A 25,973-nucleotide genomic window follows, 5' to 3' on the forward strand; every position below is an offset into this window, starting at 1 on the left:
ATGCGCAGTCTCACGTGGTGTAGCAGCTGTGGTGTCCTGGTCCGTATTCCCTTAGAAAGACTTCATTCCAAATAACAGAACTGCAGCATTGAGGGAATGCGGCTCAGAATCAGAACTTCTAGCACTGTTACCTGGACTATATGAGACTGAGCAGTCCTGTTCATTTTATTTCTTCGTTTATTTTTGGTTTGTTTTATTTTTTGTGTTTTTTTAACTTTCTATTTTATACTGGAGTATAGCCAATTAAGAGTGTCGTGATAGTTTCATGTGGACAGCAAGGGACTCAGCCATCCGTATACATGTATCCATTCTGCCCCAAACTCTGCTCCCATCCAAGCTGCCACATAACACTGGACAGTTTCCTGTGCTATGCAGTAAGTCCTGTTCATTTTAGAATGAACCACACAGTTACAGTTCAGTCGCTCAGTCGTGTCCGACTCTTTGTGACCCCATGGGCTGCAGCACCCCAGGCCTCCCTGTCCATCACCAACTCCTGGAGCTTGCTCAGACTCATGTCCATCGAGTCGGTGATGCCATCTAACCATCTCGTCCTCCACACACTAGTCAACATTTTGAGTGGTGGTTATCAGAGTATGGTCCCAGAGCAACAACACCAGCATCACCTAGAAACTTTTTACAGAGGTGAACCATCTCTCCTGCTCCAGGCTTAGTAAATCAGAGCCTAGCCATCTATGACTTAATAAGCCATCCATGTGACTCTAATGCACACGAAAGTTCAAGGAGCATTTCTACATCTAGTTCTCAAGTTTAGAAATCTAATTCTAAAATTGAGAACTAGATTTTGTAATTTGGCTTGGCTTTACTAATTTCTAGTATACTCCTTAATCCTACTGATGGTCAGCAGTTGAGATTGGCCCTTAAATAAGCCCCAAACTATTTTTAACAAGCTAGAAAGAGATGGATGGTGCAGTGCTTAAGTTTTGAGTTTACCTATACAACTTACTGTCATTACAGATCTCTTTTAGCTTCAGTTTCTGATGTAAAATGAAGGAAGCAATATCTATCTTTCAGTGTTTCTGTTTAGATTAAACGATATATGTTGTTTAGTCACTAAGTCGTGTCTGACTCTTTGGTGACCCCACAGACTGCAGCCTGACAGGCTCCTTCTGTCCATGGGATTTCCCAGGCAAGAATACTGGAGTGGGTTGCCATTCCCTTATCCAGGGAACCTGGAGTAGGTAGCCTATCCCTTCTCCAGGGGAAATTCCCAACCCAGAAATCGAACCAGAGTCTCCTGCATTGCAGGTGGATTCTTTACCAGCCAAGCTACCAGGAAAGCCTGGTACTTCTTTCCATAAGTTTGCTTTAACCCCATCTTCTTGCAAATAAGCTTTTGCTGCTTTTCAGTCAGTGTGAAAGAAAATGACCTAAATATGTAGCTTTCAAACTTCTATTTCTCATGTTTAGATGGAACCTCTGAATCTCATAGTTTCAATTCCAGATTCCCCAAAACAGGGACTCTCAGACTTGACAAGTGATCCATAATAAGCTGTATGAACCCGTCACTCCTCCTGCAGCCCTGTGAATGTTTGTTAGAGAAAAAGGCCTGGTACATAACACTGTACTAACACACATCTGATGCTTTCAAAACATTAGTTCTTTTCCTTTCCTGGAAAACTGTTAAATTATGCTGATTTTTAGTATTTTATTCTTAGTTTTAATGGACTAATAGCACCTAGGGAAGTCAATGAAATAAATGAATTTTAAGGTGAGACGTTTCAACAAGGAGGAACCTTATGGTGGGACTTTAAATATACCCACTGAACTCACATGGATATCATGAGAGGACAGAGGCAGGCAGCTGCTGCTTCTGCTGCTGCTAAGTCGCTTCAGTCGTGTCCAACTCTGTGCTACCCCATAGACCACAGCCCACCAGGCTCCTCCGTCCCTGGGATTCTCCAGGCAAGAACACTGGAGTGGGTTGCCATTTCCTTCTCCAATGCATGCGTGCATGCTAAGCCACTTCAGTCGTGTCCAACTCTATGTGACCCTATGGACAGCAAGCAGCCCACCAGGCTCCTCTGTCCACAAGATTCTCTAGGCAAGAACACTGGAGTGGGTTGCCATTTCCTTCTCCAAAGGAAGGCAGCAAACAAACACAATTAAGTAGATTTTTAAAAGATCATAATAATCTGAAGCCATTTGGGTCAACTTCTCTGTGTGTGTGTATGTTGTATTGTCTTATTTTTCCTCTTCTCTGGCATTGTAATGCATCTGTCTTTTCTTAAATGAATTTTGGGTATTCTTTGTTCTTAGCCTACCTTACCCTACCTTTAGTGACTCTAGGAATAAAAGAAAAGTAAGGCATTTTTCTTACTTGAGCGCTTTCCTGGTATCATTATAGTTCACATAAAAATCTATGCCGTTATTCTTTTTAAACAGAGTCTGATTTTTATAAATGATTGATTGATCTCTTTAGGCACAGACAGTATAATTCCCAGCTCATGTGTTCCATTTGATAGTGTATTGCCTCATTTCATTCAGCACATTAAGCATTGATCAGCTTTCTCCATGATGCGACCCTTTGGTCTGTAATTAATTCATCTATTTGACCAACGAAATAGGACTGAGTAGAGACATTAAAGAATAAGTTAGTTAGCACCTCTCACCATCTTAATAACCAATAGGTTTCAAAATTAAGTTTCAGACCTGTGACCTAAAGCCTCCTTTTGAATTGAGCCTTGAGCAGGGCTGAGTGTGGCTGAATGTGGTTACACATGAGGGATGAGGCAAGGACAGGTAGCCATGGTGGGGATTCTGCCAAGTGTGATGGTCTTTAGAAGCTTTCTCCAAGACTACCATAAAGCTGTAGTTTGTGTTAGAACAACTGACTGTTTTCTTGATGGTAGAGGACACCTGAAGTTGAAAGGGGAATTAATTTACACTCCATAAAACTTACTGAAAGCCTTATTTTACATTTTTTCTTCCCCTAAATCCCATATTTGCATTTGTTCCCGTCTCCTTCATATAAAATTTTAAAACTGCTTTCAGTATCCTGATTGTAGCTCGCTTCCTTTCTGTCCTTTTAGTCTTTTTCTCCTCCAGTACAGTCTCTTCATATCCTTTCTTATGCAAATGGGTTTTGTCTCTTTCATAACTGTAGCTTACTATTTTTCAGGCACTGTGCTCAATATTTCACATATATTGTTGAACCCCTACAGCAATTTTATTATTCCTGTTTTCACATGAAGAAACTGAGGCTTTGAGATGTGAAGTGACTTACCCAAAGTCACACATCATCTAAGTTTTAGAGCAGGGACAAGATCCCAGTCGTCTCTAGGTATAGCTGAGGTTTCGAGTCCAAGTTCTCAGATTCTCTGTGATGAAGTATGTTCATCATAGAACTTTTTGAAGAAACAAAACATAGAAATATGCCTTTTAAAGCATCCATGCTATCCAAATCCACAAAGAAACAGAGATGAAACTTTGTTATCTTTCCTTCCAGTATTTTTTTAATACATAATACAGAGATTTTTAAAAAAATTGGACCCAATCATTTGATGATCATTTTTTTAAATTTTATTATTGGTGTATAATTGCTTTACAGTGTTATGTTAGTTTCCGCTGCACAGCAAAGTGAATCAGCTGTGTGTATACACATGTCCCCTCCCTGTTGAGCCCCCCTCACACCCTGCCCACACCCCACCCCTTTAGGTCATCGCAGAGCACTGTGCGGAGCTCCCTGTGCTATCCAGCAGTTTCCTTCTAGCTGTTTATATTTTATTTTATTTTTTAAATATAAATTTATTTATTTTAATTGGAGGCTAATTACTTTACAATATTGTATTGGTTTTGCCATACATCAACATGAATCCGCCGTGGGTGTACATGTACATGTATATCCTGAACCCCCTCCCACCTCCCTCCCCATACCATCCTTCTAGCTATTTATTTTATACATGGTAATGTGTCTGTGTAGTGTATATGTGTCATGGTAATGTACATGTGTGTATGTGTCATGATAGTGTATATGTGTAGTGTATATGTGTCATGGTAGTGTATACGTGTGGTGTATATGTGTCAGCGCTACTCTCCCGATTTGTCCCATCCTCCCTTCCCCTATCTGTGCCACGTGTCCATTCGCTACATCTATATCTCCATCCCTTCCTTGCAAATAGGTTCATAATGAATCAAAATTCTTAAAAAAAATGTATACAAATCATAAATCTTATTTACAACAGAATATACTTTAATACCTATGAAAGAGGGTAGATAGTACACATTATTTTAAATATCTTCAAAGTAGAATAAATAATTTTTAAGTATTATTTGACTTTCAGTGACACCATATCATATTCCAGAGTATTTGTCTAGTGCAAATTTTAGATAAGATTTTTGTGGACATGTTAGTGATGAAATGTTCTCTTTTGTTTCTAAGAATATTTATTAATAGCAAGGAAATGTACCAGAATATCCAAAGAAAATTGTTAAAATTAAATTTGTTTTAATCCTGGGCTTCCCTAGTGGCTGAGATGGTAAAGAATCTGCCTGCAATGTGGGAAATCCATGTTCAGTCCCTGGGTTGGGAAGGTTCCCTGGAGAAGGGAATGGCAACCCACTCCTGTATTCTTGCCTGGAGAATCCCATGGACAGAGGAGCCCAGCAGGCTATAGTCCATGGGGTTGCAGAGTTGGGTATGACTGAGCGACTGACACTTACACTTTTTAATCCTGTGAACAACAGTCATCTATAAAAAGCATGTCGTAGACTTATATTTGAAATAGCAAGCACTGAAAGAGTGAAGCCATTGTCTACTTAAAAAATAGTCATGACCGAAAAGTCAAGAGTTTTATTTTATTTGATGAAAATTTTCAGAACTTAAGCCCCAAAAGCAGCATTTCGAATAGCCCTGAGTGAACTGCTCTGAGGAGGCAGGGGGAGGAGTCAGGTTCTTTAGAAATTTGCAAGATCAGGCAGGTAGCCTGAGTGTCAAAAGTATTTTTGTAAATTAAAGGAAACCAGATATCTCAAGTTAAGGAATTTAGTGCTTTTCTATATATGGGAAGATGCAAGAGTCTGGGATCAGTGAGGTTACTCTTTTCATATGCTTCTCAGCTGTCTGGGGCCAGTATGTGTGTTTCTCACATCCTGAATTGCTCAGTGCTCACCTCAGGGAGTGGCTGCAGCCTAATGGTGCCAGATCGCAGGTACCCTTCCTTCCTGAGTGCCCCGGGGGCTCAGAAATGCACATTGAGAGGCCTGAATCTCTGATGACTGTGACATACTTCTTTACTGACATGGCGGGAATACTCCATTTCTCACCATCAACTTAATTACGCCAATGAAGTAGGGAGGAAATTTGTATGTAAATGACTTTATAATACACTGGCTCAGTGATATGATAAAGGCTTCACATTTTACTGAAACAGAGTATTATTTGAGTTTGAAGCTAGTGATACATTTATATATTTCAAAGTGAATTCAAATGCTGCCTTTACTCACAGAGATTATCTACTGGTAGAGAAAGCAACTTCTAAATAGCCATGACCCTCTAGCCAAACGCTATTTCAAGTGATTGGGAGGAAGGAAAGTTGAGTGCCCTAGTTTGGCTTGCTATTCTTTCTTTTTAATTTTAAGAATTTGAATATAAACACCTCCCCTCACATTCCCTTTTTTTCCTTAGTTAACTCTGAGTAACTTTGTGTCGCTTAGGCTCCAGAAAAAGACCTAACTGGGTTGGAATCCTGGTACTGCTGTCACCAGCATTGTGACCTTGCCAATAAAATGTCATTAGTGTAAAATGAGAATCAATGCTTCATAAACGGTTTGACTTAAATACAAGCAAATAAGTGAAGTGAAGAATGATATGATATGGCACGTATTAAACGATTTAAAATTTTCGATTTCCATCCTGTTTATGTTCAACAAATCCTGAAGCACATCTTGAGCCCACCCTATCAACAGCAGCAACTCTCTCGTGTATGATCTGTTACAGTTTACACATATGTCCACTTATTTCTATGTTTGGTTACTCTCTTCACTAACTCTAGGCGTGTTACTCTCTTTTCACGGGAAACTAAAATTCAAAAAAGTTGAAGTGACTCGACCATGGTCACACAGCTGATACACAGCTGCGATGCAAATCCAAAGCTCCTGACTGCTAGTCCAGTGTTTTTTTGTGTGTGTGTTTTTTTTGTTTTGTTTTGTTTTGTTTTAGTGCACTAAAGCTGCCGACTTTGTCCACGTGTTTAGGAAAAAAATATCTGATTTAGGCTTTGATTTCCTCACCCCAACATTTGACAATTAAGGATTCCACTGTATACAATAGGAAAAAATTGAGTAGAGTTTGAAGAGCTATAGCATCCAAATTTTTTTTTTTAATGTCAGTCACTCCCTTCTATGGAAAGCTATGTTTTAAGATATGATTAGTATGCTGAGCATAGGGTGATGGTAAACATTATGTTTTTGCATTATCATGAGATGACAAAATTTCCCACTCTCAAAGGACCAGCTGCTGCAGGGTGACTGGCACCCGTGATGCCTACATTCTCAAAACTATTTTAACGGGTAGTTTTCCATGATTTTTTTTTAGTCAGTCAGAGAAGAAATGTATGTGTAAACCTATTAAAGCCATAGCATCTGTTATGATGAAACGACATCCCAGAATCTTAGTGAGATTGTTCTAGCCCAAGAATTTGAAGCTAATTAAGATTCTTATTGAACCAAGAGTCCTAGACCTCACTTCCTCAAGCAGACATAGAAAAATTATGAACAAAAAACATAGGAAAATTCTTCCCATACTTTTTTATATAATATTTACACTACATGTTATCATTTTAAATTGATATGCACAACATACATGAAACTATTCATTACATTAGATGTATGTGTCCTAAAAGGAAAGAACAAATTTTGAAATAAGAAGACATAAGGTCATACCCAGTCTCTAATCAAATTGCTCACAACTTTGGACAAAGAAGTCAACCACTTGGAACAGCTCTCCTTTGTGTGATGTGGATGGTAGATCTTCCACGAGATTGTGGAAGAAATCCAGCAGTTAAGGATATTATAAATCAGCAAATTATGCACTGCTGGGGTGGGTGGGATGAACTGGGAGACTGGGATTGACCTATATAACTACCCCATATGTGATGTAGTCCCAGTCAGAGTGGACTGGAGTTCAGGACAGGACCTGACCAGTAGAGTGGTCAATGTTGGGAAGACTGGGAAGACTGAGGGGTTCAAGGTTTTCTTGATTTCCTTCATATGAGGTATTTCTTCCAAATATAAATATGTTTAACTTGCCATTGTGCTTTGCTTCCCCACACCTTCAGTTTAGATAGTCGTAATATTCTTTCAGAAATTCTCTTGGACACTCCTGACTTTTGCCTGCCTTCCTTTCTTTCAGGGTCAATGACTGTATCTTACGGGTGAATGAGGTGGACGTGTCAGAGGTTTCCCACAGTAAAGCGGTGGAAGCGCTCAAAGAAGCAGGGTCTATTGTTCGGCTGTACGTGCGTAGAAGACGACCCATTTTGGAGACTGTTGTGGAAATCAAACTGTTCAAAGGGCCTAAAGGTAACAGAAACAAACAACTCACAATAGGATACCAGTGACAAGCTATCTGATTAAAGCTTATGCCATGACCCACCCACAATGTACCCTGTTCTTTTATTCTCTGCAACTCAGTGTTTACCATGAGATTTGAAATCGTATGATGATAGAATTTTACAGAAAGTAAAAGAAGCCAATACTGTAACTATGAACTCAGAGAAGGAAGCGATAGATTTCTAAAGAAATTTTCTTATAAACAAACAATAAAAACCATCTAAATTTTTCTATGAATTTTTAACCTTTATCAGATCATCCTGACTTACCTGGCATGTTGATATTTTCTAACTTTTCAGGTGTAAATGGTAATCTCTCTCCTTTAGTAATGGAGAAGGAAATGGCAACCTACTTCAGTATTCTTGCCTGGAAAATCCCAAAATAATCATTTGAATAGTCTATCCTAAAATAATTATTATATTTTTATGACACTTTTGATTAGTTTTGATTTGATAATACTTTTACCCATTTTATTTAATAAGTACTACATAGCACTTCTAAAGGACATCAGCCCTGGGTGTTCTTTGGAAGGAATGATGCTAAAGCTGAAACTCCAGTACTTTGGCCACCTCATGCAAAAAGTTGACTCATTGGAAAAGACTATAATGCTGGGAGGGATTGGGGGCAGGAGGAAAAGGGGATGACAGAGGATGAGATGGCTAGATGGTATCACCGACTTGATGGACGTGAGTCTGAGTGAACTCCAGGAGATGGTGATGGACAGGGAGGCCTGGTGTGCTGCAATTCATGGGGTCACAAAGAGTCGGACATGACTGAGCAACTGAACTGAATTGAACATAGCATTTTATACTTGCAATAGTCTAAATAAGTTAAAATTTATTTTTTGAAATGTTCACAAATCTCTTGAGATAACTGCAGTTACTTTGGGTAATCATATTAACAGTGAAATGAACCATAAGAATTTCTAAGAAGAGAACTTTGAGCTCTGCGCTTCAGAATGATGACATTTAATATTAATAGTATTTCAGATATTTTATAGAAATCTAATAGCTTAAAAGTATTTAAATATTTTAAAAGATTATGACTAGAGAGGCACTATGCTGCTGCTGCTGCTGCTGCTGCTGCTGCTAAGTCACTTCAGTCATGTCCGACTCTGTGTGACCCCATAGACGGCAGCCCACCAGGCTCCGTCGTCCCTGGGATTCTCCAGGCAAGAACACTGGAGTGGGTTGCCATTTCCTTCTCCAATGCATGAAAGTGAGAAGTGAAAGTGAAGTCGCTCAGAAGTGTCTGAGAGAGTCACTATACTCTTTTAATAAATTATTTCTCTTTCCCTTAAAATCTGTGTAATCTCTAATGCTATTATTGTTGTCATTGCTTAGTCTTTAAGTTGTGTCTGACTCTTCTGCAATCCCACGGTAGCCCACCAGGTTCCTCTTTTTATGGGATTTCCCAGGCAAGCATACTGGAATGGGTTTCTATTTCCTTCACCAGGGGATCTTCCCGACCCAGAGATTGAGCCCATATCTCTTGCATTGGCAAGCTGATTCTCTACCAGTGAGCCACCAAGGAAGCCCTCTAATGCTACATGTGACTTAAAAAAAATAAGCATACTACCTTCTCTGGGAGGTACTAGTGGGTGGTATTTAAGATCTCAGACCTAAGAGTCAGGCAGGATGGAGTTTAAAAGCCTAGCTCAGCCACTTACTAGCATAGTGACATTGGTTAGACCAGCCCCTCTCATTATTAAATGGGGACCACAATGGTAGCTTCCTGGTGCTATCATAAAGAGATCTTCCCTAGTGGCTCAGACAGTAAAGAATCTGCCTGCAATGCAGGAGACCCTGGTTTGATCTCTAGGTCTGGAAGATCCCCTGCAGAAAGAAATGACTACCCACTGCAATATTCTTGCCTGGAGAATTCCACAAACAGAGGATCCTGGCAAGCTACAGTCCATGGGGTTACAAAGAGTTGGACATGACTAAGTCACTAACACTTGCGCTTTCAATGGTAGCATCCCATTGGATTTATGAGAATTGAATATTTAATATCTGGCAAGTACAGAGCAGGAACACTTGATGGTTGAGTGCAAACTCCAAAGTATCTGAGCTGGAACCCTAGCTCTGCAGTTTGACCTTGGTCAAATTTCTTAACCTCTCTGAGCCTAATTTTCTCATCTACAAAATGCAGATAATAGTAGCACTTGCCCCTTGAAATACTGTGAGGATTAAATGAGTCAATATACATTAAGTGTTTAGAGTAATACCTGGCACAAATTGACAACAAATATTCAGTATGTGTGTGTTGTGTGTGTGTGTGTGTGTGTGTGTGTGTGTGTGTATTAGTCGCTTAGTCTTGCCTGACTCTTTGCATGGACTGCATACCCACCAGGCTCCTCTATGCATGGGATGGATTTTCCAGGCAAGAATACTGGAGTAGGTAGCCATTTCCTTCTCCAGGAGATCTACCCAACCCAGGGACTGAAGCTGGGTCTTCTGCACAGCAGGCAGATTCTTTACCCACTGAGCTACCAGGGAAGCCACATATATGTTATTTGTAGTTTGCTACATATGGTTTCAGCCTTTGCCACAATTGTTTGGCAATCTAATAAAAGAACCAAAGTCCCTGATGAGTTAAATCAAATGCACTAAAATCACAGAATTAATATGAGGATGGGAAGAAGTAAAGCATTTCCACACCAATGTCCCGTGATATGCAAGAAAAGACTTTCTGTTCTACACATTTTCATATTTGCCATGTGTTTTAAAGTTAAAACTAATAAGCATCCACCATTTAAATTAAAAAGATGCTAAAATAACAGGTAGATACTTCTACAGTTCAGTTAACAGCAATTGTTCAGTACAGCCTTAAGGCAAATCCCAATTTCAGGTACTCAGCAAAGCATTACCATCCATTAGCAGGCCTCCTGCGAGCTGAGTCATTCCATGACCTCAGCTGCTCAGCAGAGCACTTAAAGGTTCTAGGGAATCAATAGCCCAAACTCCTTCATTTGATCAGGAACACATTATTGTGGATCTCTATCTTTGGTACTAGAGCCCCCTCTGGCTGGTTTATTTCTATCGGAACTGTTTTCTCCTTTGAGCCAGGAGTGAAATAGCCCTGGAACAAAAAGAAGGGGCTGGGGAAACAGGTAAGCTTAAATCGACCCAGAATACCCAGTGAAAGAACACACACAACATATGGGTGATAGGCTTGTTCTACTGGGGAGAGGAGAGCCCGGAAACTGTTAGAACTAACTCTATATCCCTGAAAGCAGGCTCCTGCCAAATGGCTGTAGAGGTTTGTGGACCTGTTGGTCCTGTTGAGATTCTGTTGGGTCTGTCCTACCTTTTTGTCCTGTCACCATACAAAAGTCACCGATGGGGATTTGTTTCTCTGTATAAAGCTTATTGATTTACAGAGAAAGAAACTGTTTTAATCACTGTTTGAATTCCTGATGCCTTTCCCTGTGCCTTGAAGGAAATGCTGAATCAGAGTGAATTGAATAATTAAGTTGGTTCTACACTAAATCTGATGATACCTTCCAGTCTTAACCTCCCTTGGCATCTCGTAATTCTTTATTTTTGAATGATGATCTTGTTTTTTTTTAATTTCTGCCAATATTTAATCTTGTACTATGGAAACTCTTGTGCAGTGGAGACAATGAAGATGAATCAGATGTATTTCTAATGGGAGAATTAGAAAGTTCTAATGGGAGAGAAAAACATAAAGGTAACTCATTTTAGTGCTAGACAGAATGAAATCAGCTCTGTGGTTGAACTTGAGCCATGATTCCAATTGAATCGAGCAGAGAGAAAGATGTGATTCATCTTAATCAGAAGAACCAAAATGCTCCAGAGAATTTAAAATTTAATATGTGCTTTCAGACCTTTATCTTCCCTTCACTGAGCATGTGGGCATTCTCGATAGTAAGTATCAACCCTCTAGCCAACTGGGCTAGCTAGCCTCAATTATGAGTATATAATACAGAGCTAGCTGACTGTGTTCATTAATTTCCTTCTTCAGTGATTCAACAAACATTTATTAAGCATTTATTATGGACTTGACACAGACCCAGACAATGAGGATTCACAAAGAAAATAGAGAATTTTTGCTCAAGAAGATTATGGTCTAATGTAGAAAACACTGATAATATAAATTGGGAAACACGCTATGAATGAACATAAATGATTGTAAGGAGGCACCAATCAGGTAATGGGTCAAAGACGACTTCTCTGAGAAAGCGCCACTTAAGCTAAACTTTGAGATACAGGTGAAACCAGACACTAGATGGATAAAGAGTAGAGGAGAGTATCTAGACAGAGTGAAAGCATGTGCGTATGAAGGCCCCAGGGTAGGAAGGATCTTCATACCTTCCAGGACTAAAAGATATCGGTGGTGACTGGAGTTGAATGACAGGATGCTGAATGACATGAAATGATACTGTCAAGGTGAACAGGGGCCAAATCATGTGCATCTTTGTTGACCATATTTGCAGATTTGTTATTTTATTCCAAGTGCAATGGGAAGTTCTTCCAAAATGTTCAATATGTGAGATGGTCAAATGTGTTGTTTTTAAGAGATCACTTAGCTACTGTGAAGGAAATGCATTGAAGGGGCCAAGAATAGAAACAAAGACAGTTAGGGGTCACTTGGAGAAGGAAGAGAAAGGTGAAGTTTTCAAGTATGTGGTGAAGATATATTGGCATTTGCCATATAGTGGCATTGCCACTTATTGATAGTCTAGATGTGGCATTTGTCCAAGAATGAGACTGTTTTGTTACTGAGCCATTGAATGGATTGAGGTGCCATTTGTGAGATGGGGAAGGCTGTCGGAGAACCCTTAGGGGACTATGCTGGGCACATTGGAAAGACTGATGATTCTGAAAAAGAGGCAGAATTGGAAAACATCTGTCTGAAAACCCTGTTAATATTCTGAATTTTCCCCATTTTCTATCAAATATCTGGAGTTGGGAAAATACCTGAACAACTGACTTTTTCACTTTTACCAATAATTTTTAATATAAAAGTTATGACTATGGCTACTTCAGCTACTTTGAACAATTATATAAACATTTAATAGATTGATTTTATAGACAATTCTTAATGTCCAGATGATTTGAGGGGATTATTTTTGGTTTTATTTATTTCTTTTTACATGAGACAGAAGGTAAACAGTATTTCTTTTCATTATATAGATGCAATGTTAAGGGATTCCTTGAAAAAATAATTTGTAGTAGAATTAAATTTATAGTTTTCCAAGTTATACTCTTATGTTTATTCCATCTGTTGTACAGCGACTATTTCTGAGATGACCTTTGACATGTGGTTTGTCTTTATGGCCTTATGGTGGTACTGATCTTCCCATTATTTGACTAGAATCATCTGGCTGATAATTTATGACCATGTATTTCAGTAAGGAATATTTGGGTAATATGCAGCACTGATTTAGAATGCTTCCCCTTAACAATATATAAAAATTTCCCTATCCTCAGAGATTTGGTTATTGCAAGCAGCTGGGGTGTCTGTGTGCGGGCAGTCAGTTGAGAAAAAAAATGGCTAATCATGTATAGCAAGCTGTGATTAGGTGAATCCATTTAGATTTGCCAAGCAACCAAAAATATACAAGGAAGAAAATATGAAGTGTGCATGTGGTTTCCCAGGAAATAGGTTCATAATAAAAATCTTTCTAGTGACTTTCCCAAGGACACTCCAAGTCATAATTTCTCAGGAACTAGATAATTAAACACGTGGAGACCGTTGATTTATGTGGTCTAAGCCAAAAACCCCTAAACCTATATAAGAAATGCATTTCCTTCTAAGATGTGTGTTGCTTTAAGATAATATAGCTAGTTGAAGACCAACTTCTATTAAAGATTGCCCCACTCTTCCAAACTAAAATGTTCAAAGTCCTTTTCTGTTGATTCTTCTTTCTTCTTGGCCACCTTTGTTAAATCAGGCATTATGTCCTTTGGAACTTACCTCCAATTAACTAGTCTTTTGTGTAAAATCTCCATTGCCATTATTGTGGTGTTCATATCTTTCTTATGTCTTGTCTTAGCTACTGTAATAGACTTCATTTGAATTCCTCCTTTCCAGTTGCATACACTTGTAGGTCAATCTTTCAAATATCGCAGCTCTGTTAATTGACTCCCCTGCTCAAAAGTGTCTAGTGGCTCTTCACTGGCCCTAGATAAAAATCTAAATTTCCTGTTATATCATTTCATATCCTCTATAACCTCCCTCTCCAGCAACAACATTTGATTTCAGTCTTTTCTTCTCTCTTCTCTATTCATCCTTCTTCTCCAGCTAAACTGTGTTATGTACAATTTCTGAAACGTATGCTATACCCTCCTGCCTCTAAGCCTTTGCTCATCCCATTGAATGCTTTTCCTTATCACTGTGACCACTACCTGGTCAACATCTTCTCCATCTCTAAGAGCCAAGCCAGTTCAGTTCTTTGTTGTTGTTGTTGTTCAGTTGCTAAGTCATGTCTGACTCTTTGTGACCCCATGATCTGCAGCACTCCAGGCTTCCCTGTCCTTCATTTTCTCCCACAGTTTGCTCAAATTAATGTCCATAGAGTCAGTGATGTCATCCGACCACTCATCCTCTGTCACCCTCTTCTCCTCTTGCTCTCAGTCTTTCCCAGCATCATGGTCTTTTCTAGTGAGTCAGCTCTTCACATCAGGTGGCCAAAGTACTGGAGCTTCAGCATCAGTCCTTCCAATGAATATTCAGGACTGATTTCTTTCAGGATTGACTGGTTTGGTCTCCTTGCTGTCCAGAGACTCTCAAGAGTCTTCTCCAGCACCACAATTAAAAAGCATCAATTCTTTGGCACTCAGCTTTGTTTATGGTCTAACTCTTCTGTCTCCTCCACAAAGCTATCACTAATTGATCCACTCAGAAAGTCTTTCATTTCTAAGAGCTTTTAAAATACTTTGGTTTTTTTCTCTTCTTTTTCTCAATTTTTTCTTATTAGGCCATCCAAGTAACTCATAGCCTACAGAAAAGAAAGATATCAATAGCCCAAATTAAGGAGATAAACAAGTTGCAAATCCTAACATTTAAGACACTGAGTTTTTAATCTCTACCCTGGCCTGTGCTAAATTTGAAGCATTTAATGAACACTTAATAGGGAAGTGCAAATCCCCAGTTTAGTCTGTGACCAAACTCTGTGTCATAAGTGGGAGGAATATGGGATGGAGAGATAGAGTCGGGTCCAAGACAGATCATGCCTGTCCCTGAAGTAAGGCAGTGGGGAAAAGGAGTGGACAAGATGGAAGCTGAACGCTTTTACTTCCAATAGCAGTTGCTTATGAGAAACATCCTTGCATGGACCCCCTCTTTTATCAGACCTTACAGAAACTATCTGTTCAAGAGTTTGGAATAAATAGCATTTAAAGTATCTAGCACTTTGCTTAACAGGCCAATTAATCAAAAAGCAATTTCCAAATTATTGAGGATTTTTAATTTTATTTTTTCTTAATAGCCAACATGACAGATTTATTGTCCAGCTTGGTTAAATATCCTCTCGGCATGCCCTTGATATTACAGACATTTTCTCAAATATCTAACTGGGATGAAGTTTATGGCTTGTCTCAATCTCTGCGTGTACAATTCTTTTCTCTCATCTGTTCTTGTTCTCCATCTGTTCTTGTCTTTTCTCTCTTGACAATAACATGGACAGAGTAAATTTCCTCAAAGTTGAAAGATGAGAAACTCATCTGGCAGTTTTCAGAGACGGTCATTTGGTAAATTAACCTTTTCACAACTTTTAACATTTGGGATACAGACCTAGAGCTGCAGGTATTGAGTACATAAGGCAAGCCCCATGAACATTTGAATGAGTGAAGATTTTTGGACTTTTCTGGTTGTCCAGTGGTTAAGACTCCAAGTTTCCAATGCAGAGGGGCATAGATTTGATCCCTGGTCAGGGAATTAAGATCCCATATGCTACACTGCACTACCAAAAAAAGGAAGGAAAAAAAAAAAAAGGATGAATGAGCTAAAATTTTAATTCAAAATTGAATGCAGCATTCTTACAACCTAGTACAGGATATTTTCCATTGAAATTCTTCTTTTTATTCCATCTGTCCATGTATAATATTGCTGATGGCATTTTGTAACAAGCTGGACAACTACCACCTGACCTTGATAACTGGGGAGTATTTAGATTAGCAGAGTTTTCAGTTGTCCAGAATTCAGCTCTTCATACCCAAACAGATCACCAGACCACTGGGCAAACACTGAACACAAAGGTAATGCAACAGTTTTGATTATTGGCATCCAACCATCTACTGTACATTCCCCCCTTTCTTGCCACGAGGTAAATTGTAATGTATATTCATTTTTTTTAATGTACATAGAAATGTGTCTCTCAATGCAAGACACCGTTTACTCTTTATTTAGGCCCCTGTCCCAGGACCTGAGTTCTAAGTGGTAGGTAGACCTCTTTTGTGGTAAAGGGCCTTTCTGAATAATGGTATGACTCTTAATAAGCACAAATGGCAAATTCAGCTGTTTGGCATGAGGTCTCAAAACACTACATTTTCCTTTTTGTGCTAAACTTTTTTCAGTCCTTTCGAGCTACCCAAATTGTTCTTTTGGAGGAAACAAGGATATGCTTGAGTGCACGTGCACTGCAACCTTCTGCTGAAATATAATGTTCACGGTCAAAAAGAAAATGCCTAACTCTGTGTTAAGCCAGGAAAATAGTCTTCTTGGAAGTAAATTGTGACTAAATCACCACTCTCTGATTCTCCCAAAGGACAACTTTTTTTTTTTTTTAATAACCGAACAAAGGACAATATATTGGGTTGGCCAAAAAATTGATTCGGATTTTTCCCTAAGACCTTGATGAGCTCACTTTGTTCCCAGGCACTTCCTGTAGAATTTCTTGAATGTGTCCGTTGCTAGTTTCTCATTATTTCTGGATAAATGAAATGCATATCACTTATGGGTTAGGAGGTTCTTTCTCCAAGCTGATATTTGGTTGGTCTTCATAATGACATCTGTAGAAAAGCTCTCTCCTGAGGCCTTAAAGAAATTATTTATTCATGAAAAAACAAACTACAATTTTTCTGCTTTAGTCCCGACTGTTCTGTACATTATAACATTATAGGAGAGTAAAACAATTAGTTCTATTTGCTAAATCCTTTCGGAAACTAAGGAGTATATCACACCTCTCATTTGCCCCTTGAGGTTACGATGTAGTCATTGTTTCTTTTCTTTGCTGTTTAAAGCTGGCTCATGATTTTTAACAGAATTTATTATCAATGACTTCTTGAAAGTCAAAATTATTTCTACTGTGAAAACTTCAGATGTGAAAAAATGCATTGTACTAGATGTAGTCCAGTTTTTGACATTCTAAAGTTTTATAATTCACATAGAAAATGCTGTTTACCTAGCTATGAATATTTGTTCGGGTAAATATTTACTTGTATAAGATTTTTTCAATTTTTTTTATTAAAGTATAGTTGATTTACAATATTTTGTTAGTTTCAGATATGCAGCAAAGTGATTCAGTTATTTTTTCTGGTTATATTACAAGTTATTACAAAATATTGAATATAATTTCCTGTGCTATACAGTAAATCTTTGTTGCTTGTCTATTTTATGATATCTGTTAATTTCCATACTCTTAAACTCCTGATTTATCCCCCTTCACCCTCCCCTTTAGTAACCACAAGCTTATTTTCTATGTCTGTGAGACTGTTTCTGCTTTGTATATAGATCCATTTGTAGGTATAGTATTTTTAGAAGTTTTCAGAGGAAATGTGTTGCTATGATAAATACTGTGACTGTAAATCTTTCTAATTTATGATCAATAGCAAGGCAACTTCATGAAAAGACTTTAGGGTTTGGACAGCCTCTAAGTTTAAACCCTTGCTTTACCTGACTGTAAAATGGGCCTATGAAGTCGTCTTGGTTATAGTGAGCATTTAGTGAGATACTTGGCACATCTCAGTGCCCAATAATTTTAAAGTGTTCTCCTTCCTTGTTTATGTTTTCAAGAAGCAAGTATGTACAGAAAATAATTGTCCATTCACTCAATAAATATTTTATTTCAAAAACATTTATTAAGCCAGGTAGTTCTAAGCACTAAATCAAAAGAATGACAATAAACAAAGATTGTTGGCTTTCCTCCCAAGTACCTTCTTAGAAAACTGGCATTCACCAAGGCTGAAATAATGCAGTCCTTTTCTGCTGGCTGGCACTGACTTCATGCTAAATTCATCACAGTCCCCTAACTAAATCCATTTTGGTTCTCCAACTCATCAACCAGTGTACACTAAATTCTTCTCCTTCTCTGGAACATTGAGATCCGATAAAATTAAAGATTGCAGTATTTTTTATTCATGGACCATGACTCTGAGTGCCGTTAGCTGTCAGTCAAAAGCCTTGTACTACACAGACTTTGTCTCTGAGCATAATTCAATTGCAGCCAAATTGGCACATCATCCCTTACAGAAAGTTACCAGGAAAGAGAAAATCTCTGCTCTTAATATCCATATAGAAAGCCAACTTAGGACTTTTTAAACATGGAATCTTCTTTGGGCTAACCAATTGTGAGATCCCACCAAAAATCCACCGTAAGTAGGAAATCGTCATACTAAAGGTGGTATTAGGAAATGTTGAGACTAAGAAGAGAGCAGTTAGTTAGGAAAAGGGAAGACTAAAAATAACAAAAGAAACAGGTGAGGCACATTTTTCTAGGTGATTCAGAGCCTTAGAGTCATGAATCATTACATACATCATTTGTTCAATATAGGCCAGTAGTCTGAGGAAGAAAGAGTTCAGTAGCTGCTGCCCAGGAACCTAAAACTATTCACAGAATGTTTATGAGTAGTTGAGTCAGATGGGAAAATTTAGCCTTCATAGATCCATTCATGTGAATAAACTGTGGTACCAGTTTTTAAAAATCATGATCATTTTGATGTACAAGAATTCCTATTTTTCAAATATTCTAATCTCTGAAAATATACACATCCACTCGTGTATTTAGTAAAATATTAATTGAACACCTCCTGACTGTGTTTGACTAAAAATTGGACATAGAGACCCAGTGTGCAATTGAGGGAGATAGTGGTCCCAGTATAGTGTGTGAAATGTACACATACAGAGATAATTGTAAATACCATCACATAAATATATGCATAGGCTTTTATGAGGAAGTCTTGACCAAGACTTCAACTTCTACTTTAATGCTTGGGAGGAAACAAATTGCCAATACTTCATAGCTATTCCCTCGGGAGACTGACCCAATCACTGGATTTTTCCCCCCAATAATTGAGCTGAAAGTGGGACATTTTTTTAAAATTGTCCCTCAATGTTATTTCTGCCCTCTACAGCTATGAAGACAACTTTTCATAGAAGAGCCCTTCGTACAAGGTCTCCTCTTATGCCTCTCTCTTTTAGGCTAAGGAATCCCATTTATTAATCATTCTTGATACAGAGTGATAATTCAGACCTTTTTTTTTTTTTTACTGTTTTCATCCTACTAATTTTCTCAAGTTTGGCAACATCCTACCCAAATAACAATACACAGAATTACCTAGAGAGATCCTTTGATATGCTTCTAAGTGCAGACCATGGCAAATAGAGTTCTTTACGTGAATTCCACACTGTAATTATTTGTGCTGCTTATGTCTACTCACTCAGTCGTATCCAGCTTTTTGCAACCCCATGGACTATACTCTGTCCATGGAATTTTCCAGGCAAGAATCCTGGAATGGATTGCCATTTCCTTCTCCAGGGGATCTTGCTGACCTAGAGAGAGAACACGTGTCTTTTATGCCTCTTGCATTAGCAGGCAGATTCTTTACCACTAGCACCACCTGGGAAGCTTCTGGTTATTTAATAGAATATAAAATTGTGTAAGCATTGTCTTTAAGACTCTTTTTGTTGGTTCATAACAAGATTGTAGATAGTTAAATACTCTATATGAATCAGGTGTATTATGTTCTATTTTAGGATAATTGACTCAATGTAAATTTATAAATTTGCATTTATCTCTATAAATATGGTTAAGCTGGGCTTAGCATCCAGAGCTCTTGATATCATTTTAATAATAACTCATTTGATCCTCATGTTAGCCACCCTTTCCTTATGTCAGTTACAGGTGACTTGAAGGTAGACAGATGGAATTCTTAGAAATAGAACTTGGCAAGGAAGCATGTTGCCCAGAATACCTAGAAATAAAATGAATCCCACAGTTTCAAGGAAAGACTAAATATTGAACTAATAGAAAGATAAAAATAAAAATCATGCCTGAAGGCAAAGTTTTACACCAAGAAGATTGTATACACTACTAAAGAACTGGTTTCCAGATTATTAGAGCAGATTAATCTTACCTGCTTATAGAAATTCTCTCCTTCAATAATTAATAAAATAAACACAAGAAAAATTAATAACCATAAATGTATGCAAACAGTAATGAAAGAAGTCATGAAGCACAACACGATGCAATATATTCAAAAACTTTGATAGAGGAAAGAAGCAGTAGCAGAGAGGTTTAGCAAGGCTCCAGTACCCCTCCTGAAACTGTTGGTAATTGACAGACTCCAACTTCTTTATCACTGATACCACTTAATCTTGGAAAAGAGGACACCAAGATGGTAGCCTTATCTTTTTCAGAATAGTTGAACTTGCTATTGCATGCTAAGTTGCATCAGTCATGTCCAACTCTTTGCTACCCTGAGGACTATAGCCAGCCTGCCAACAAAATAGAATTCGCAGTTTAGAAAGTGCAGATTTATTTTTCTGGAAGAAAATGTAAATGTGTACAATAAAATGATACCCAGTCATAAAAAATTACTTAATATTGACATTTATAAGTCTAAAAGTGTTAAAGTGTACGAAGAAATGGAAAGAAACACCTCTTGATATAGATCCTGAAAGATGTTTGACTAGGAAGAGAAATGCTAAGTAGATTCAGCTCAATTCATTCAGCAAACATCTAGTTTAAAATCTCTCACCAAGGATCAGGGAATACAGAAAGGTGAACACAAAACAAAAAGATTCCTCTCTCCCTCAACTTCTGTGATATAATCATTAGAGCCTTTAAAAGTACAATTCTTCAATCAGAATGGTCTTGAACTAAGTTTTTATATACATTTAAATTAGTATGCCAAACAAACAGTATGCCAAATAAAACAATCTGAACATCTCACTTGATCCAGGATGGATCAAAACTATTGTTTTCGCTATCTGTCAAATCTATTCTTTTCTCATAAAAAGAAAGTAAGCTTTTTTTTATGGAACTTGTCTTCAAAGGCTCCAACTATTCTTTCTTTGATATTTTATTTTTCCCCCCAGCTGTTTGCACTTTGATTTTCTGATGAATTGAAGCATTGCACAGCTCTTTGTTGAAGGAGAGCAATGTTAGAACAAAAGGTGCATAATTTTCAGAAGTATCTCTCCTCTATGCCTAAATTTAAAATCAAATTGACGTTTTCCTTTTTTGCTTGAGAGGAAACCAACCCTTCGAGACTCTGCACTGACAGTCACTGATAAAAGCATCTTTTAGCTCTACTATTGCATGGATTTCCTCACTTCTCTAAATAACACAGCAGTGTTATTCATTTGCTTGATTGTCTGTCAGATGCATTTCCCTCCTAGATTGTTACTGGCAACAAGCATTCTAGGTGGGCCAGGAAAGACTGGTAGTGATCGCTTCCTGATGTCTCCATTAGATCAGGCTTCAGAGGGGTTATCCTGTGGATGAGTGCTAGCAAGCAAAATACGACAGTTGAGTATTTGGCAACTCACCAGCCAGTTGATGAAATTGAATTGCTCCCCTTCTGAATCTTGCCTTCAGCACTTGGAAATTAGTGTCTATTCATTCACAGAAGGTGCTGTGATCTCCTCACTGAGGAATCATGCCTGGTTATTTTGTTCATGAACTTAGCTGGTATAGTTCCTCAGTGTTGTAATTCACAACTTTTAAAACTCAGGTAGGCCTTTCTCTTGGAACTTTTCTCAAGAAAACATTTGGCCATTTAAGAAAACTTAAGAAAAAGCCAAAGCTATTCTGGACATTAGTTCTAAATTCAACACAGTTTCTCAGGAATAAAACACAAGTCTTAAGATTAGTATCAAGGAAGATGGAGTAGTGAATTGTGAAAAGCTTCAGCTTTACTCTTGCCATTTATATTTATAGTGGCTTTCACTTAATATCAGTAACAGGATTAGATGGGACATCTGTTAGAGTGAAACATTTGATCCATTAGGCAGTTTTTTAATAAAATAAGTTGAAGCTTCTGGCTTATTTTTTCTACCTTGGTTCTCCAGTCCTTAGCAATAAATTTTCATTTTCATGAAGGATATCAGATATTTTTCCAGGAAAAAAGCTACTGTGGTCTTCCAATAATATACTCTCAAAATTATCACCAACCTAGACAGCATATTAAAAAGCAGAGACATTATTTTGTCAACAAAGGTCCATCTAGTCAAGGCTATGGTTTTCCAGTAGTCATGTATGGATGTGAGAGTTGGACTATAAAGAAAGCTGAGTGCTGAAGAATTGATGCTTTTGAACTGTGGTGTTGGAGAAGACTCTTGAGAGTCCCTTGGACTGCAAGGAGATCCAACCAGTCCATCCTAAAGGAGATCAGTCCTGGGTGTTCATTGGAAGGACTGATGTTGAAGCTGAAACTCCAATATTTTGGCCACCTGGTGTGAGGAGCTGACTCATTTGAAAAGACCCTAATGTTGGAAAAGATTGAGGGCAGGAGGAGAAGGGGATCACAGAGGATGAGATGGTTGGATGGCGTCACCAACTCAATGGACATGAGTTTGAGTAAACTCTGGCAGTTAGTGATGGACAGGGAGGCCTGGCGTGCTATGGTTCATGGGGTTGCAGAGTCGCACATGACTGAGCAACTGAACTGAACTCTCAAAATTAGTCTGTGAAGATATACAAAAATATGTTTAAGAAAGGAAATGATAGAGGGTTTCTTAAAGCCTAGAATTCCCTGCAACACCTCCTTGGTTGTTCAGCAACCTGTCCTAGGTTTTCTCATCTGGTCTTACGACTTTAAATTTTATCCCTATACTGTATATTTAACATAGTGATGCTCATGATGTACATCTAATAGGCCTTTCAAGATTGACTTCTATAAAACACACCACTTAATTTTATTTTCAAACCCAACTCTTCCTAGAGTCTTGCCTCGTGCAGGAAATGGTGCCCAGTTTCCTACAAAAATGTAGGAGCTATCCTTGATTTATCTTTCTTACTCATATCCTGCATCTAATTCATTAGCAAAGCCTGTCAACTATACTCTCAAAATAAATCTTAAATCAAGTCATCCTTCACCAACTCTGTTCCTGCTATCATCCAAACCATCATATCTTAACATAGATTGCTGTAAGCGTGTTAAACTCCTCTCTGTTTCTGCTTTGCCGCTTCTACAATCTATTCTCCATCCAACAGATGCAGTGACTTTTCTTTAATTAACCAGATCATATTCACTCAACCTTCTGCTTCAAACTATTCACTAGCTTCCTTCCCCAGTTAATCAAAATGAAGTACCTCACCGTAGTCTGCAAGCCCCTGGTTAGCTCTTTGACTTCATCCCGTGTCAATCTCCCTTTGCCCTTGAGGCTTCAGTCAGATGAGTTCTCTTGCTATAGAACTCTAAGGTTCTAAGTGTGTTTCTGCCCAAGGCTTTGTACCTGCTCTTTCTGCCTAGAACACGACCCCCACTGATATTCACGTGGTTTTTTCCCTCACTTTACTGACAGCTTTATTTATACTCATGGCGATATCACCAGCAGGTATTGTATTAAGAATTTATTCCTTTGTTTATTATAGTATCTAAGCCCATAGGGCTTCCCAGGTGACTCAGAGGTAAAGAATTGGACTGCAAAGCAGGAAACGTGGATTCAATCCCTGGGTCAGGAAGATCCTCTGGAGAAGAGACTGGCCACCCATTCCAGTATTCTTGCCTGGAGAATCCCCATGGACAGAGGAGCATCCCTGGCTATAGTCCATGGGGTAGCCAAAGAGTCAGACAGGACTTAGTGACTAACAACAACAACAGTAAGCCCACCAGGGCAGAAAAGTCTGTTTTGTTCATTGATGTATCCTCAAGTACCTATAACAGAAGCTCACGTGGGGTAAATGTTCAATATATGTTTGTTGAATAAATGCGAATATTAAAGAGTTGTCATATGAAAGAATTTTGTTCTCACAGAGGGCAGAATTAGGAAAGGTAGGTGTAATTGGATAGCAGACCTTGGCTTTGGGGAAAGAAAGGCACGAGAACTACCTGGTGCTAAAGCACAGAGCCTGTCACGTACGTGGCGAGCTCTTTGTTGCTGCAAGGATTCAGGGAGAAGCTATAAAGGTCCTTTTACAGGGGAGATTCAACTGGGTTATCTCTTAAGCCCTGTTCACCTATGAGAATCTACATTTGAGGGTGGGAAGCAAAGAAAGAAGAGTTTGCATTTGATTAATTGGTAAATATGAGCATGAAGCAAAATCCACAGATACAGCCACTTTAGATAACTCTACAGCAAAAAAAAAAAAAAAAAAAAGTCACCCAGAAAAGGCATGAGGTGGTCTCCCTCCCAAACACACCTCATTCCAGGATGCCCTTTCTGATTTATGGAGGGCCCAAGATTCTAACCCTCTTACTGTTCCCTGGCTCCTTGCTGTCTCCTGTTGGTTTGTGAATATAGTCCACCAGGTGCAAATCCATTTGCTCTTGCATTTTAACCTTTAGATGAGGCTGCTTCCCAGAACCTCATTGCTCTTTCATCCTAAATCATATTGAGGAAAGACTCAGACCACCCCACCCCACCCCATCTAGGCTTTTTTTTTTTTTCTATAAAGGACTTAGTGAAAGTTATTATGGTGTGAAATACACAGGGAAATATTCAAGGAACAGCTTCAAAATTATTCAGAAATGCTATATCTTGGGGAGAATTTGGTATTGGAAAGTGGGAGCAGAGAAATATATCAACCACCTGTTGTGTACCAAATGTTTAGATCCTTGAACCATTCCTTGAACTTCAATGCTGGGTGAAGTATTTTGTACACATTTATATCTAGTTTGTTGAATGAACTAGATTTAGTAAGGTAAAGGCAGAAACCAACTTTATTTTTTCTCTCTCTGACCTCCCACAGAGCCCTCTGAGGCTAAATTTACCCCTACTTTTAATGCAGTCTCAGATAGGTCACTTAGAATAATAATTAAAATTTTCCTCGGTCTGATGATTCCATAATTTTAACATAGTTAAATGTAAAAACCTCTAAGCTCTTATCTGATTTAAAATATCTTTCACTTCTCCAGCTCCAGCTTGCTTCAGACCCCAAAAAAACTTGCAATGATGAGCCTTTTTTGCTCAACATGGGAAGCAAGTGATCGTGGGAAAAGGACATAGTTTTAGGGGGTGTGTCTATGGCAGTGTGGTTTCAGTACCCTTAGGATGGCATATGTATAATCTCCGATGCTTTCTCCTTCCTGGGGCTTTTGTTGGTTCCTTTGAGCTTCTCCTGATGTCTTAAGACTGTGGTTTTCTGGATGGAAGCAAGACTTCCTTGGATGGCCATATTTGACTCCTCAGCCCTCAGTATCCAGTGGTCCACCCGTCTATTGAGCTGCAGGCAGTCCTCTTGAATATAATCCCCTAAATAAGGAAACTTGACCAGTTTCTCACCTCTTGACTCACATCTAGTCCATGGGAAATACGCACGTTTCCCTTTTGTCCAAGGGATTTCAGCTGTCTCCCACTGCAGCACCCAAGCTTCACTCTGCTCCTAATTGAAATAACTCTCTCCCTTTAGTTGCTAAGTCATATCCGACTCTTGCAAGCCCATGAACTGTAGCCTGCCAGCCTCCTCTGTCCATGGGATTCTCCAGGCAACAGTACTGGAGTGGGTTGCCATTTCCTTCTCCGGGGGATCTTCTCGACCCAGGAATCGAACCCAGGTCTCCTACATTGCAGGCAGATTCTTTACCAACTGAGCTATGAGGGAAGCTGAAATAACTCTAGTAAATGTAAAGTCTCTCACTTTACATTTTTCTGGTGGAGGCAGCATCCAAATTTTTGACCCTTACAATCTGTCAAGAGCTCTAAGTTAACTCAGAGAGAGCCTGTCTTTTAAACTTAAGTTGAAGAGAAAGCATCTCTAATTCTAACAAAACCAGTTTAGGAGCACCTCCTTTTCAAACTGTGAGTGGTAGTCTAGTACCTTAATATTGCATGTGGGATTATTTTAGAGTTCTTTCAAAATAATAGGAAGAATCATAATTAAGATTGTATTTCATGATTTTTTGTGACCAATCCTAGAAGTTAGATACTACTATTCCCTATTTTATAATTTAAGAAACTAAATCTTAAGTTTAAATTAGTTATCCAAGAACACATAACCAACATTGGTGAGTATAAGTGCTCTGTTCTCACAGCACTTATTTCTTTGAGAGAGA

At 38.5% G+C, this 25,973-nt stretch overlaps 1 protein-coding gene across 16 annotated transcripts in view; it reads left to right on the forward strand.

Annotated features, from left to right (window-relative positions):
- DLG2 (discs large MAGUK scaffold protein 2) overlaps nucleotides 1-25,973 on the forward strand; it is a 2,338,778-nt gene that overhangs the window by 1,652,009 nt on the left and 660,796 nt on the right. For all 16 annotated transcript variants that reach the window (XM_040255566.1, XM_040255568.1, XM_040255582.1 and 13 more), the window contains one exon: nucleotides 7,370-7,539. In XM_040255566.1, coding sequence (XP_040111500.1) covers nucleotides 7,370-7,539 — 170 coding nt within the window. The remainder of the gene's footprint in view (nucleotides 1-7,369; nucleotides 7,540-25,973) is intronic.

The sequence above is a fragment of the Oryx dammah genome, unplaced genomic scaffold (genome assembly GCF_014754425.2).
Source record: "Oryx dammah isolate SB20612 unplaced genomic scaffold, SCBI_Odam_1.1 HiC_scaffold_15, whole genome shotgun sequence".
NCBI classification, from domain to species: domain Eukaryota; kingdom Metazoa; phylum Chordata; class Mammalia; order Artiodactyla; family Bovidae; genus Oryx; species Oryx dammah.